The sequence below is a fragment of the Urocitellus parryii genome, chromosome 4 (genome assembly GCF_045843805.1).
Source record: "Urocitellus parryii isolate mUroPar1 chromosome 4, mUroPar1.hap1, whole genome shotgun sequence".
In the NCBI taxonomy this organism is placed as follows: domain Eukaryota; kingdom Metazoa; phylum Chordata; class Mammalia; order Rodentia; family Sciuridae; genus Urocitellus; species Urocitellus parryii.
In genome coordinates, this window is record NC_135534.1 from 5,494,801 (window position 1) to 5,508,003 (window position 13,203).

Below are 13,203 nucleotides of genomic sequence, written 5' to 3' on the forward strand. Positions count from 1 at the left end.
AGGGCATGGCTCCCCACGTCCCTGCCCATCGGGTCCCGGGGGCCCTGGCATAAGCCCACGTGATGTTCAGACCATTGCCAGAGGTTCCAGCCCCAGCCAGGCCATCACCCATCTACCAGTGCTGCACACTGGGTGCCCTGCACGCCCAGGGCTGCTCCATAGGACGAGGGATGCAGCAACGCAACCGTGAGGCAGCAAACACAGATAATGCCACAGTGGCACACCTGGCCGTCAGCAGGCCCAGCTCTGCATCCTCAGCAGGTGAGGCCCAGGGCTGCAATGGCCACGCAACACAGGTGTCCTAAAGGAACCTCCCAGGGACCAGCCTGCAGCAAAGGCCCCTAGAACAGGCACATGGCCTCCCGGGGCACAACCCAGATGGAGTGATGCCCTTTGTAACTAAATACCTGTATAAAAATGCCCCCCGATCAGGCACCTATCTGTAGTTTTAACTCAAAAGCACCAATTTTTAAAGACCACTTAGAAGATGGAAAGATCCCCCACGCTCTTGCACAGGCAGAATTAACGCTGTCAACATGGCCAAACTGCTCTACAGATTCCATACAATTCCTATTAAAACCCCAATGACATTCTTCATAGAAACAGAAAAGGCCATCCGGAAATCTGGAAAAATAAGAGACCCAGAATAGCCAAAGCAGTCCTTAGCAAGAAGAGTAAAGCAGGAGGCATCACAATACCAGACCTTAAACTATACGACAAAGCCACAGTAACAAAAACAGCCTGGTATTGGCACCAAAACAGATACACAGACCAGTGGTGCAGAATAGAAAACAAAAATACCCACATAAATACAGTTATATATAAATACTAGACAAAGGCACCAAAGACATATATTGGAGAAAAAACAGCCTTTTCGACAAATGGTGCTAAGAAAACTGGAAATCCATATGTAGCAAAATGAAATTAGACCCTTATCTCTCACCATGCACAAAACTCACTCAAAGTGGATCAAGGACCTAGGAATTAGACCAGAGACCCTGCGCCTAAGAGAGGATAAAGTAGACCCAACTCTCCACCATGTTGACTTAGGAACTGACTTCCTTAACAAGACTCCTAAAGCGCAAGAAGTAAAATCAAGAATTAATAAATGGGGCCTGAGATTGTGGCTCAGTGGTAGAGCACTTGCCTGGCATGTGTGAGGCCCTGTGTTCAATCTCAGGAACACATAAAAATAAATAAATAAAATAAAGGTATTGGGTCCATCTACAACTAAAAAAAAAAAAAATTAAAAAAGAATCAACAAATGGGATGGAATCAAACTAGAAAGGAAACAATCAATAATGGGAAGAGAGAAACTTCAGAATTGGAAAAAAAAAATCTCTATACCACATGAACCTCAGATAGAGCACTAATCTCCAGGATATATAAGGAACTCAAAAAACTTAACACCCCAAAACCAAACAACCCAACCAATGAATGGGCAAAGGAACTAGACAGACACTTCACAGAAGAGGAGATATAATCTATCTACAAATATATATATAAAGTTCAGCATATCTAGCAATCAGAGAAATGCAAATCAAAACTACACCAAGATTCCATCTAACTCCAGTCAGAGTAGCAATTATCAAGAATACAAGCAACAATACATGTTGGAGAGGATGTGGGAAAAAAGGCACACTCATACATTGCTGGTGGGGCTGCAAATTGGTGCAACCACTATGGAAAGCAGTCTGGAGATTCCTCAGAAAACTTGGAATGGAACCACCATCTGACCCAGTTATCCCACTCCTCAGTTTATACCCAGAGGACTTAAAATCAGCATACTAGAGGGATACAGCCACATCAATGTTTATAGCAGCTCAATTCACAAAAGCCAAACTGTGGAACCAACCTAGGTGGTGTTCAACAGATAAACGGATAAGGAAACTGTGGTATATATATGTACTATATACAAAATGGAATATTACTCAGACTTAAAGATAAATGAAATTTCGACATTTGCCAGTAAATGGATGAACCAAGAATATTGTGCTAAGTGAAATAAGCCAATCCCAAAGAATCAAAGGCCAAATGTTCCCTGATACGCAGCTGCTAATTCACAATAAGGAACGGGGAGGGAAGAACAGAGGTAATTTGGACTAGACAGAGGGGAGTGAAGGGAGGGGAGGGGCCTGGGGGTAGGAGTGATAACAGAATGAACTGGACCTTATTACCCCAGGTGCATATATGACTGCATATCCTGCGTAACTCCACCTCATGTACCACCAGGGAAATGAGAACTTATACTCCACTCATGTAGGATGTGCCAAAATGCATTCTCTGTCATGTATAACTAATTAGAACAAATAAAAATATATATAAAACACAAAAGCACAAATTTTTTTCAGATTAAAAATTCATCATTTTATTATTTCATCTCCCCACAATTAAAAATACTCACATAATCATGTACAACCACAAGAATGGGAAGTGACACTCCACGTATGTATAATATGTCAAAATATACTCTACTGTCATGTATAGCTAATAAGAACAAAAAAAGATGAATAAAAAATTTAACAAAAATACTCACATAAAAGTTTCACTTTTTTTTTTAATGATTAAGGTGCTGCGCCCCACCATGACATCTCGGGGTCTGCACTGCATGATGGCCATCACCCAAACACACGACTTCAGGGTCAAGTCCACTGGGAGTGTGCTGGGCTCCTCACAGCGAGACAGCTGGCCACTGCGGGCCCTGGGAGTCCAGCCCGCTGAAGCACGGCTCTTACCACTGGGAGGGGGTCCCCACGCTGGCCCTGGAGTCTCTGTCAGGGAGCAGGACAGGGGTCTCCCAGTTTGGGGAACCAGCCCAGCGAGACTTGGGGAGGGTGGAGGAGCTCATGAGGCAGCCCCATCTGGGGCCAGGGCAGCAAGGTCGGTAAGACCTGCTCCCAGACAGACGCGGCCTCAGGCAGCCCCGAGACAGTGAGGGAGCACCCACCAGGGAGCACCCACCAGACGCTGTGCAGTGGCAGAAAGTCGGCGTGGAGACAGTCGCTGTTCTCTAGGCCCCCCCAGGGCGGAGGACCACAGAGGGTGCTGGACTCGGCAGAGGACCTGGCTGGAGGAGGGGAAAGGCCTGCCTCGCCAAAGCCCCAACTCTGGATGTCAGCGAACTGGCTCCGTTTACTGCAGGAGGGAAGAAGGCTGGGAAAACTAGTTCTAGAAAAACTATTTTGGCCAGAGCATCAGACAGCCAAGGAGAAGGTTCTAGAAAGCAAAGAGGCCCACTAAACCTGATGTCCTCCACTCCAGATCTCGTCTTTCGCCAAACGAGAAATGTGGGGCCTGTGGTGAAGCTCGGAGCCCAGGGGGTCCAGGCCTGGGGAAGGGGCACAAGCAGGTTCTGAAGCTCCCACCCGAGCAGCAGGCAGTACCGCCATCCCCTCTCCCTCCAGAAACCAAGCGGGGCTGGGCTCCAAAACCATCCTGCTCTAAGACCACCTGGCCACGGAGAGCTCATTAACCCTCAGCCCCATCACAGGGACCGCCTGCCCTTCCCGGTGGATCAAGGTGGCAGCTGCCCAGAGAGTGGATGAAGACTGGAGGGCATCCAGGCTGGCGCGTTCCGACCGGGCCACACAGCAGCTATGAATGCCCACGGAGCCATTTCCTGAGAGTGCTGCCAGGCAGGTACCGCCTCCCCATCTGGGCTGACGGGGTGCAGCCCAGGGAAGGAATCAAAGGAGCTCAGTTGTATTCTGGAGCGAGCTGGGGAGGAGCGCGACCGTTTACTCAGTAATTACACCTGCCTTCGGGCTAAATTAGTTTGCACTGGGGCCAGTTCCCCAGCAGCCGGGGAGGGCTGTGGCAGGACATCTCAGCAGCTGGAAAGCGCGCACCCAACAGAAACGGCCAATATCAAAACCAGCTTGTCTGCAGGCGGCAGAAGAGCTGATGTCCACAGCCAGGAACTGGCTGATGGGCGGAAACCACTGGAAATCCAGCCCTCTAACACCTAGCGGAGGTCACCGCTGACCACCCCCAAACTAAAGATCAAAGGTTGCAAAAAGTGGCTCTGAAGTTTATCACCAAAGAGAAAATGTGCAAGAAGAATCAACACAGTTTCTGAAAAGAAAAATGAGGAAGAATTTTGCACAACTAAGCTCAAAAATATTCTAGTGGTACAGAGAGCAAAAACCGCAGCACACGAGACCAAAGAGAAACGGGCCACAGGACACGAGGGTCCAGGACCTGGAGCCAGGCACCCGGGGCACCACCCACAAACGATGGCACTTTACCTTTTCTTAAAATTTTTTTTTTTTTGGTTGTTGATGGACACAATACCTTTATTTATTTTTCATGTGGTGCTGAGGATCGAACCCAGTGCCTCACACATGCTAGGTGAGCGCTTCACCACTGATTTTCAGCCCCAGCCCCAAAAGACGGCATTTTAAATAAACGGGGACAGGTGGGGCCACTCCCTCCAGGTGTTGGGCAACTCCTTATGCAATGGCTAGATCCCTGCCTCATACCACATACAAAAATCAGCTAGAATGAACATGGGAACGAAAAACACAAAATAGCAGTCGTCGTCATCCTCCTGGAAGATAAAGAGAAAAATATTGCAAATCTGGGGATAGAGTAATAATACATGTGACCCCCGGTCATAAGGGGAAAGAGAGTTTTGATTTCATGAAACTTTTTAATGTATTTACAATAACATATTGCCAGGAAAAAAAAAAAAAACATAAGGACCAGCTAGAGACCAGAAGGAAAACCTGGAACAAAATCAGCAAAGAATTAATGTCCTCTTTTAGTAAAAAGTTCTTACAAATCAATCAGAAAAAGATAAACATCCGAAAAATAGGCCAAGGAGGAGAGTAGGCAATTCACAGAAAATTAAAACAAATGGCCTTGGTAAGGAGGGAAGCGCAAATCAAAACATGTTGTAATTCTAAACCAAACTGATGCTGATTTAAAAAAAAAAAAATTGTTGAGTGCCAGCCTTGGAGAGGACACAGGGAGGCCAGTGTTTTCATAGCTTCTTATGGTATAAATAAAAAAACCAAATGGATATACTTTGACAAAGAATATATCCTACAAAAACGTCTGTACACAAGTGCCCGGAGAGACAGCAAGGGCACTCGCTGCCTTGCCCCGCACAGCAACAGAGCCTGAAGACACCCATCACCCTCCGGGGTAATGCACGGACAGGCACCTGCACCAGGAAAGACCACTTGGTTTCTTAAAAAGAACACAGACACAAAAGCAAAGATACAGAAAATGTTCATGATATTTAATTTGTGCAAAAGATGAGTGCATGTTTGAAAAAGTGTAGCATGCTAAGATACATGTTAAAGGTCTGGCCATCCTTAAGGGGAGAAATAAAATAGGCAATAAGTAACCTGTCTCCACAGAAAGAGGCACCAGGACCAGCACTAGAAGCACTACGTTGCTTGAACATGCAGACAGACGGCTTCTCTATGGGACAATACGTACATATGTTAACATCTACACGTTTTCACGTGTTTCTTGCATTTAAAAAATACGAGGTAGGGGCTGGGGTGGCAGCTCAGCGGTAGCGCGCTTGCCGGGCATGGGTGAGGCACTGGGTTTGATTCTCAGCACTGCGTATGGATAAATAAATTAAATAAAGGGTCCCTCAACAACTAAAAAAAATTTCACAAAATATATGAGGCAGGAGGATCTCAGGTCTGAAGCCAGCCTCAGCAACTTCGTGAGGCTCTAAGCAAAAATAAAAAGTAAAAAGGACTGGGGAGGCGGGGTTAAGTGCTCCTGGGTTCAATTCCTCATAACAAAAGGGAATTAAAATGTATCTGTGAAACGAAGTAGCCAAAAAGCACAAGCCAAGCCGGTGAGCGTTACCAGGGAAGCGCAAACCCAACCACAGTGCGATGCTCCACGTGCTTACCAGAGTGGCCAGGATGTCACCAAAAAAGGCAACTAGCCAGCACGGCCTGAACTGGACCAAGCGCAGCTCCCACCCCGCGGGTTATGGTGTCCAGCAGCTCCCGAACAAGGCAGAAGTCCTGTGGGGTTCAGCAGCCCACCTCTGGGCGCACCAGAGGAGGAAGCAGCCACTGCCGGGGGCAGAAGCCACAGAGATGTGCCCCGCAGATGTGCCCCACAACGGAGCATCACTCAGCCTTGAAAAAGGAACCCCTGACACCCGCTGCCACTCGATCGAGCCTGGAAGACACTGCACCGAATGTCGGTGCTGAACACTAGCAAAGAAGCCAGGCAGATCCCCCAGAGCGAGGGACCTAGAAGAGCAAATCCCGGGGACAGAGAGCAGAACAGAGTGGCCAGGACTGGGGGAGGGCACGGAGAGCGACTGCCCGGTGGGCACCAGGCTTCTGTTTGGGGTGATGGAAAAATCTGGAAGCAGTGGTGACCACAGGACTTCAGAATGCATGTGCCCCACCGAATTGTACACCTAAAAATGGCCCAAAAGGCCAACTCTGACTTACATTCCTGAGACTGAAAAAGTAGTTCTGAAATAAAAATAAACCGGCTCAGCAGCAGATGGGGGCCTGACCCCACCACCCAGCCCCCAGACGGGGCTGTCACACGCGGGAGGGCAGGCTCCAGGAGAGCAGTGTGCACAGCCCACTCCCCTGGAAGCCCGAAAACCACTGGCAGTGCCCCCTAGAATTCCAGCTGCCTGGCACCATGGGAGATACAGGGGCTGGACCTGCTCCTTGCGGGGCACAGGGCAGGCAGGACTGTGCCAGGTCGGGCATGAGAGGGTCACAGGCACAGTGCCAGGCCTCGGCACGAGGGACGATTTCCAATGTGGCGGCACTAGGCGGAGCCCACGTGGCCAGATACCCAGAAACCAAGTATCAGTCCGGCTGCGGGCAGCCAGGCTGCTACGGCCCAGAGCAGCCCCCATGGGCCTGTCCCACTGTGCAGCTGCGGGAGCAGAGGTCAAGAAGGACGGCCACATGCACCCAGGCTGGATGGGCCCTCAGTGCTCACACAGCCATGAGTGACAGGAATGTCATACTTTACAGGAGCCGGTGTGACCTGCTTCAGTCACACGAGCAGCTGGTGGCCGGACCACACCAGGGAGGGCTGCCCGGCCTTGGTCCCCCACTGGACACCTCTGAGAAGACAGTTGCTGACGATCAGCAGGGGCCTGGGGTGGGACGTCAGCTGGCCGGGCCTCCTGCAGCAGGGCACGGTGTGGCCACGCAGGACTCACAGTGGAGGGACTCGGAGTCGAGTCCAGGCTCAGGCACAAGCTGGGGCGGGGGGGTCCCAGGGAGGGCACAGAGCCCAGGCCCAGGCCGGCTGTGCAGGCCACCCCTCACCCGGACAGCACCCTGAGGCTGCCCATCTCGATGCCCCCAGACCCAGGAAGAAGACAAGTTCTGTGGGGCAGCCCAGGTGCTGGGGGGATGCCAGGTGCTGGAACTGCAGAGACAAGGCCACAAGACTGGGAGGTCACAGGCCAGACCTGAGACAGGAGGACCTGAGACTGGGACCTGAGGCCGGGGGAGCCAGGCAGCCCCGTGGGGAGCCCAAGGAACAGAACGGGGAGCAGCGGGCGGAGGGAGCAGCAGAAGAGGCTCCTCCTGCGGGCACCCTGTCCCTCGCGGTCCCTCCTGAGGGAAGAAAACCACAAAGTCTCAGGCCTGAGATGGCCTCACAGGCTGAGGACAACTGTCTGTTTTACAAACAAGGAACCTGAGGCACAGAGAGGGGAGTGCTCCCCAGAAGACAGGGGGGTGCACCAGGCCCCATGGGGTCCGTGATGGGCACAGCTGTGTGTGCCACGGCCTTGCTGGGCACCTGCCTGGGAGAGGAGCCACCACCGGATTCTTCAGGGGACACCTGGGACACCCAAAAGCTAAAACCTCTCTCCTCCCTGGTGAACCCTGGCTTAAGTTTAACCACAGACCCCTGCACCCTGGCAGGCTGGTAGCCATCGCTCAACAAAGTGCATATTAAATTAAATACCAACGAACAAAGCAAAGAAGAAAACACCCAGGAAGTACAGCCCCCCAAGCCCCCAAAATGGGGGAGCTCAGAGGCAACTTCCCCACAACCTTCATGGGGGCTGGTGGCAGAGAGACCCCAGGCACAAGGAGCAGGGGACAGGGAACACGTGGCGGGACCTGTGGGCACTCAGGCTCCATCACAGGGCTCACACCAGGGCCTGCTGCCACCCCCACCTAGGACAAGCTGGACACCAAAGGCTGGACCTGGAGCCACAGGACAAGTACACGGGGCTCAGGAATGGGCAGGAACCACTGTGGACTGGCCATTACACCAGGTGGCCTCCCCCACACAGGGAAGGGCACGGGACCTCCTGCTCCTCCCCAGAGAGCAGACCCCACTCGCCCAGAGGGCAGCCAGCTCTGCTCCTGGCGTGCAGGGCCAGCCACCCTTGGGGACCAGCCCTGACCCAGCACAGACCCCCAAACATCCTTACCCACCTCCCCGTCCCCACCTGGGCCGGGGCCCTGGGGACTCCAGCTCTCCACCGTGCCCTCAGGGACCCTCTCAAAGCAAACCCGGCCCAGAACAGGCGCTCACATGGCTCCCAGGGTGGCCTGCGGGAAGGGGCTCCACGTCCATCCCCCCAGCACCCACTCTCTGAACCCCAACTCCGCGGAAGTGGGGACCAAGGCCCAGAGCCAGGAGATGGCTTTCCAGGGCTGAAGAGGCGGCAGAGAGCAGACCGCCAGCCGGGCCCAGCCTCCCTGCAGCCCCACAGCTGCCTCTACCCATCACTCTGGGACTTGTGCTGCCCCCGGGATGGCCCTGCAGGGCGGCTGGCTCGGAGCCCACAGGCCACTGAGCAAATGTGCGAAAGGAGCCAGACACCACCAGCCCCCGGGCCGCCCTGCCCAAGTCTCCATGCTAAGTGTGTGTTAAGTGGCCACCCTGGAGCCTCCTTTACCCACGTCCCCCACTGAACACTCACTCCACTCCACCAGCAGCCCTCGGGGCCCAGGTCCTTCTCCCCAGGGGCCAGCACTGGCTCTCCAGCTTGTCCCCAGGGGCCATAACATTTCTGAACCTCAGCAGGAGGATCTAAGATTGAATCCTGTCACTGTCCTACTCCACTAGGGCACCCTGGCCCCCAGCTCATGCTGCTGTAAGAAATACCAAGATCAATTCAACCACGGTGAAGGGATAGACAAAATGCAGTCTGTCCATACAGTGGAACAGTATTCAGCCATCAAAAGGAATGAAATACCGACCCAGGTCCCAGATCACCATGCTAATTAAAGAATCAGACACAAGACCATGGGAGGCAGGATCCATTTATAGAAAATGCAGCTGGGCTCCGTGGTGCACACCTGTAGTCCCAGTTACTTTGGGAGGCTGAGGCAGTAGGATCACTTAAGGTCCAGACACCCTTGGGGAACCCAACCTTGACCCAACACAGACCCCCAAACAAGACCAGGAGTTCAGGACCAGCCTGGGACCCCATCTTAAAAAAAAACCTACACACACACACACACACACACACACACAATACCCAGACCAGACAGAGGCACAGAGACAGCACACTGGTGGACGGCAGTAGGGGTATAGTAAACCATGGTGTAATGGGCATGGGGTTTTCTTTTGGGGTGATGGAAATGTTTTATAACCTGATAAGAGTGATGATCATAAACACTGGATTTGCCAAATGACTGTGAACTGTACACATTCAAATGGTTAACTTTTTATTATGTAAGTTTCACCTCGACTTTAAAGCCATCCATCCCACTCCTCACCTTGAGCAGCCCCAGCCCCAGCTGCATCTCCGTCACCCCTGCCTGAAGTCTCTGCGTCACACCCAGTGCCCGAGCTGGGCTCTTCCAGCAGGCACCTCCAGGCCCTGTGTGGTGGGCCCCCCGCAGGACACAGGGGGGAGGCCCCCTTCCCATACTGCAAGTCAGCTCCTGTCCCCACCACGCTCACAGGTTACAGAAAGAACACCAAGGCGTGCAGAGTGGACAGCTGCCCAAGCTCCCTCCAGGGCACAGGCAAGGCCGGGACAAGGTGCTGGGCACCATGCTACCTACCCCGCACCCACTAGGTGCTGTAGCAACCAGTCCGTCAGTGGACTGGACATCCCAGGTCGCACACAGAAGACAAATCCAGACTGTCCTAACAGCCTCTGGACCTTCCAGGCCTGAAAGACCACAGACCCCATCCCACAACTGCAGCTACTACCGTTCCGCCGCCACCATCCTTCACCTGGGCCAGGGATGGCGCCCAGAGCCCCGCACAGCACTGACCCCTCCCGCCACCTGGGAGAGGAGGAGGCTGCCAGACAGAGATACTGGACACAGCGAGGTGAAGCCAGCCACCCAAGTCAAACAGCAAGTGAGCACCCAGAACCCTGGCCTGCCCCCAGGCCTGGCAGCCCCTCCACAAGCAGAGGCCAGTCCTCACCTGACTGCGCACACCCCCACCCATGAATGAAACCGCTGAATGCCTGGGTGGTGACACACGGTGGCCAAATTTAAACTGGTTCCAAGTATGTTGGGAACCGAGAGGTGATCTCCCCAGAGAGGCCAGAAACCAATGCCGCATCCTTCAGCTTGACCAGGTAATTTCTTGGACCAGAGGGCGCAAGGCGTGGACCCCTGCTTCAGAGGGGCTCCGCACAGCACAGCATTTACTTAGCCCAACACCTGCCTGTCCCACCCTGGGGTGGGGGGGGCACGACAGGGTGCCTCTGCAGAAACCTGAACAAGTGCCGAGCTCCCAGGGGAGGAGGCCTGGGGCTGCGGAGGGGAATGCCGGCCGGCACCCGGCAGGGCCCACTAGAACAAAGGCATTTCCGTGGGCTCACAGCTTTAAATTGCAACAGGAAGCAATCGGGAAAAATAATTAGGTGGCGACTAGCTGCCTTCGTTCCAGGCCTCAAGAAGTACCCATCTGTCAGAAAATCAGGCACAACTTGGGAGAACCAGCAAGATGGTGACACACAAGAGTCCCGGTCCCCTTCCATTTTAGGACTGATCACCACTTAGCTGGCGTCCCCAGGCCTGGCTTCCTAATGTTAAAACAATCAACTCTATTTTTTTTTTTTTTTTTGCCTCGTACACAACTGAACTCCACAGATGTAACTCTTTTTCCTTAGGGTGTTGAATCCCACGCCCCTCAGGCATTCGATCCCAGCAACGTCACCCCAAAACGCACAGGAAATCCAAAACTGCAATGAGGTGGAAAGCGATGCAGCCGGCTTACAAACCCCACCTTTAAAACAAACAGCTTCCCAAAGAACCCCTTCTGCCCCGGTGACCCAGGCATTTCCGGAAAGAGAAGGAGCAGCACTGGCCTGAACGATCCAGACCGGCATTGTTTTGGCTTCACCTTGTTTTGCTAGCACCAGACGAGGCCCAAAAATGTAAACACCATTCCCGGGAGGGAGAAACTTGGGGTGCGACTCCCACGGAACTCCAGGCTTGCACTGGGCACCAGGCCGGCTGGAGCAAACAAGTGCCCGGCTCTCCCTGCTCCTGGCCACCCCCCAAACCTCCATCCAGAGGCCCCGGCACAGGGAATGTGAGCACAGATTCAGGGCCAGCCCCTGCAGTGGCCACACTGGAAATATTCAGAGAGACAGCTGTTGGCCTCGATGTGAAGCCCAGACAAAGAGACCTGAGGCTCCCCCAACCCTAAACTGCCACCAACAGAACACCAGGTGTGCACAGGCACTTGTGGGCGGTGTTTACTTGGACAGCCACACTCCAGAAAAACAAAACACGCACACAAATTAGAACGACTTAGGTAGCAAGAAGCTGGCTTCAAAAACCACATGGCAATCTCCAAATTAAAAGAACATGTGTAGCCTTTCCAACTGCTTAGGTTTCCCAAGTCCTCCCGACCTCAGCTCCACCCCAAGGGACACACCAAAAGTTAGAGACGGTCCCCAGCCTGCCACCAACCCCACCCGCGGGGACAACTGAGGTAGGAGCACAGCTGCCCACACATCCCCACACTCGGGGACCACGTCACCCCACGCAGCCGGCCCTGGGGTTGGGCACTGGTCAGTGACAGCGGGGCGCCAGCATTTGGGGGTCCCAGTGACCAGATGGGTCCTTCGGGTCGTGCGGGCACCTGGCAGGTGTCATTCGGTTTGGAAACCGACAGCCACGCAGTTCAAAGGGGCAGCAGCACGGGCCAGGCCGCCCGGCGCCAGGGCTCAGAACTTTCTCGCAGCAACTTAAATCGACTCTCGGAGCTCGCAGGCCGCGCGGCCGTAGGAGGCAGCTCCCGGCGAGTTCCCGGGAGGCTCCCGACAGGCCAGGCCTGCCCCGCTCCGCCCCGGGCCACCGCTCCCCGCTCGGCGCGGCCGCCCCCGTGCCCGCGGGCAGGTGAGGACCCGCCCGCGCCGCACCTGGCGGCCGGCGGGTCGCTGCCCACCGCGCGCCCTGCCCGCCGGCCCGGGACGCCGCGTCCCCGGGGAGGGCCCGAGGTCCAGACAAAGGGCCCGCGCGGCCCCGGGGCCGAGGGGTCCGCGGCGCGCGCCCGACTCCCCCAACTTGCGAAGTCGGCTCCCGGCGGCGCGCGCCTGGCACTTGGCCGCCGGGCGCCGGGCCATTGTCCGCGCGGCCCGCGCCCACCTACCCGCGGCGGGGGCCAGGCTGCAGCACAGCGCCAGCAGCAGCAGCGGCGGCGGCGGCGGCCGGGGCGGCGCCGCGTCCATGTTGTCCGGCCGGACGGGCCCGCGCGCTCACTCGGGCTCCATGGCGCGGCGGCGGCGGCTCCTCGCGCGGCTCCCGGCGCCTCCCGCCTCCCCCTCGGGCGCCGCGGACCAGGACGACGGGGGAGGAGGGAGCAGGGCGCGCGGGAGCGGAAGCCGCGCCGGTCTCCGCCCCCCGCCGCCGCCGCCCGCGCCCCCCGCGCCGGCCGCGCCCTCCCGCGGGCGCCCCCCGGAGCCTCCCCGGCCAGGCGCCGCCCGCCCGCCCCGCGCCGCCCCGCAGGCCCCGCGCCCGGCTTCCGCGCGCCAGGCCCGCAGGCCCGGCCAGTCCCGGAAGCAGGTGTGTCACCTGTAGAGCCAGCTGCGGGACCCGGCCCTTGCGGGTGGGGAAACTGAGGCACGGGACCGACGGGGTCGTCTGGGGCACCCGGCGAGCCTCCTCGGGGCTGGGAGTCCGGGCCCCGCGCCATGGCTGCGCGCTGCCCCGCGACCGCCACCTCGGGAGCCGGGCAGGGTCCCGGGAGGGAGGAGGGTCCGCCACACCTGTCCTCACTTGGGGACGGGCGGAGAAAGAC

The 13,203-nt window shown here is 55.6% G+C and overlaps 1 protein-coding gene across 1 annotated transcript in view; it reads right to left on the reverse strand.

Moving 5' to 3' along the window:
• Positions 1 to 12,796, reverse strand: part of Lrp5 (LDL receptor related protein 5) — a 97,860-nt gene extending 85,064 nt beyond the window's left edge. The window contains exon 1 of the mRNA XM_026396513.2: positions 12,556 to 12,796. Within this exon, the coding sequence (XP_026252298.1) occupies positions 12,556 to 12,634 (79 nt within the window). The 5' untranslated portion in view covers positions 12,635 to 12,796. The remainder of the gene's footprint in view (positions 1 to 12,555) is intronic.
• Between the last annotated feature and the right edge of the window lie 407 nt (positions 12,797 to 13,203).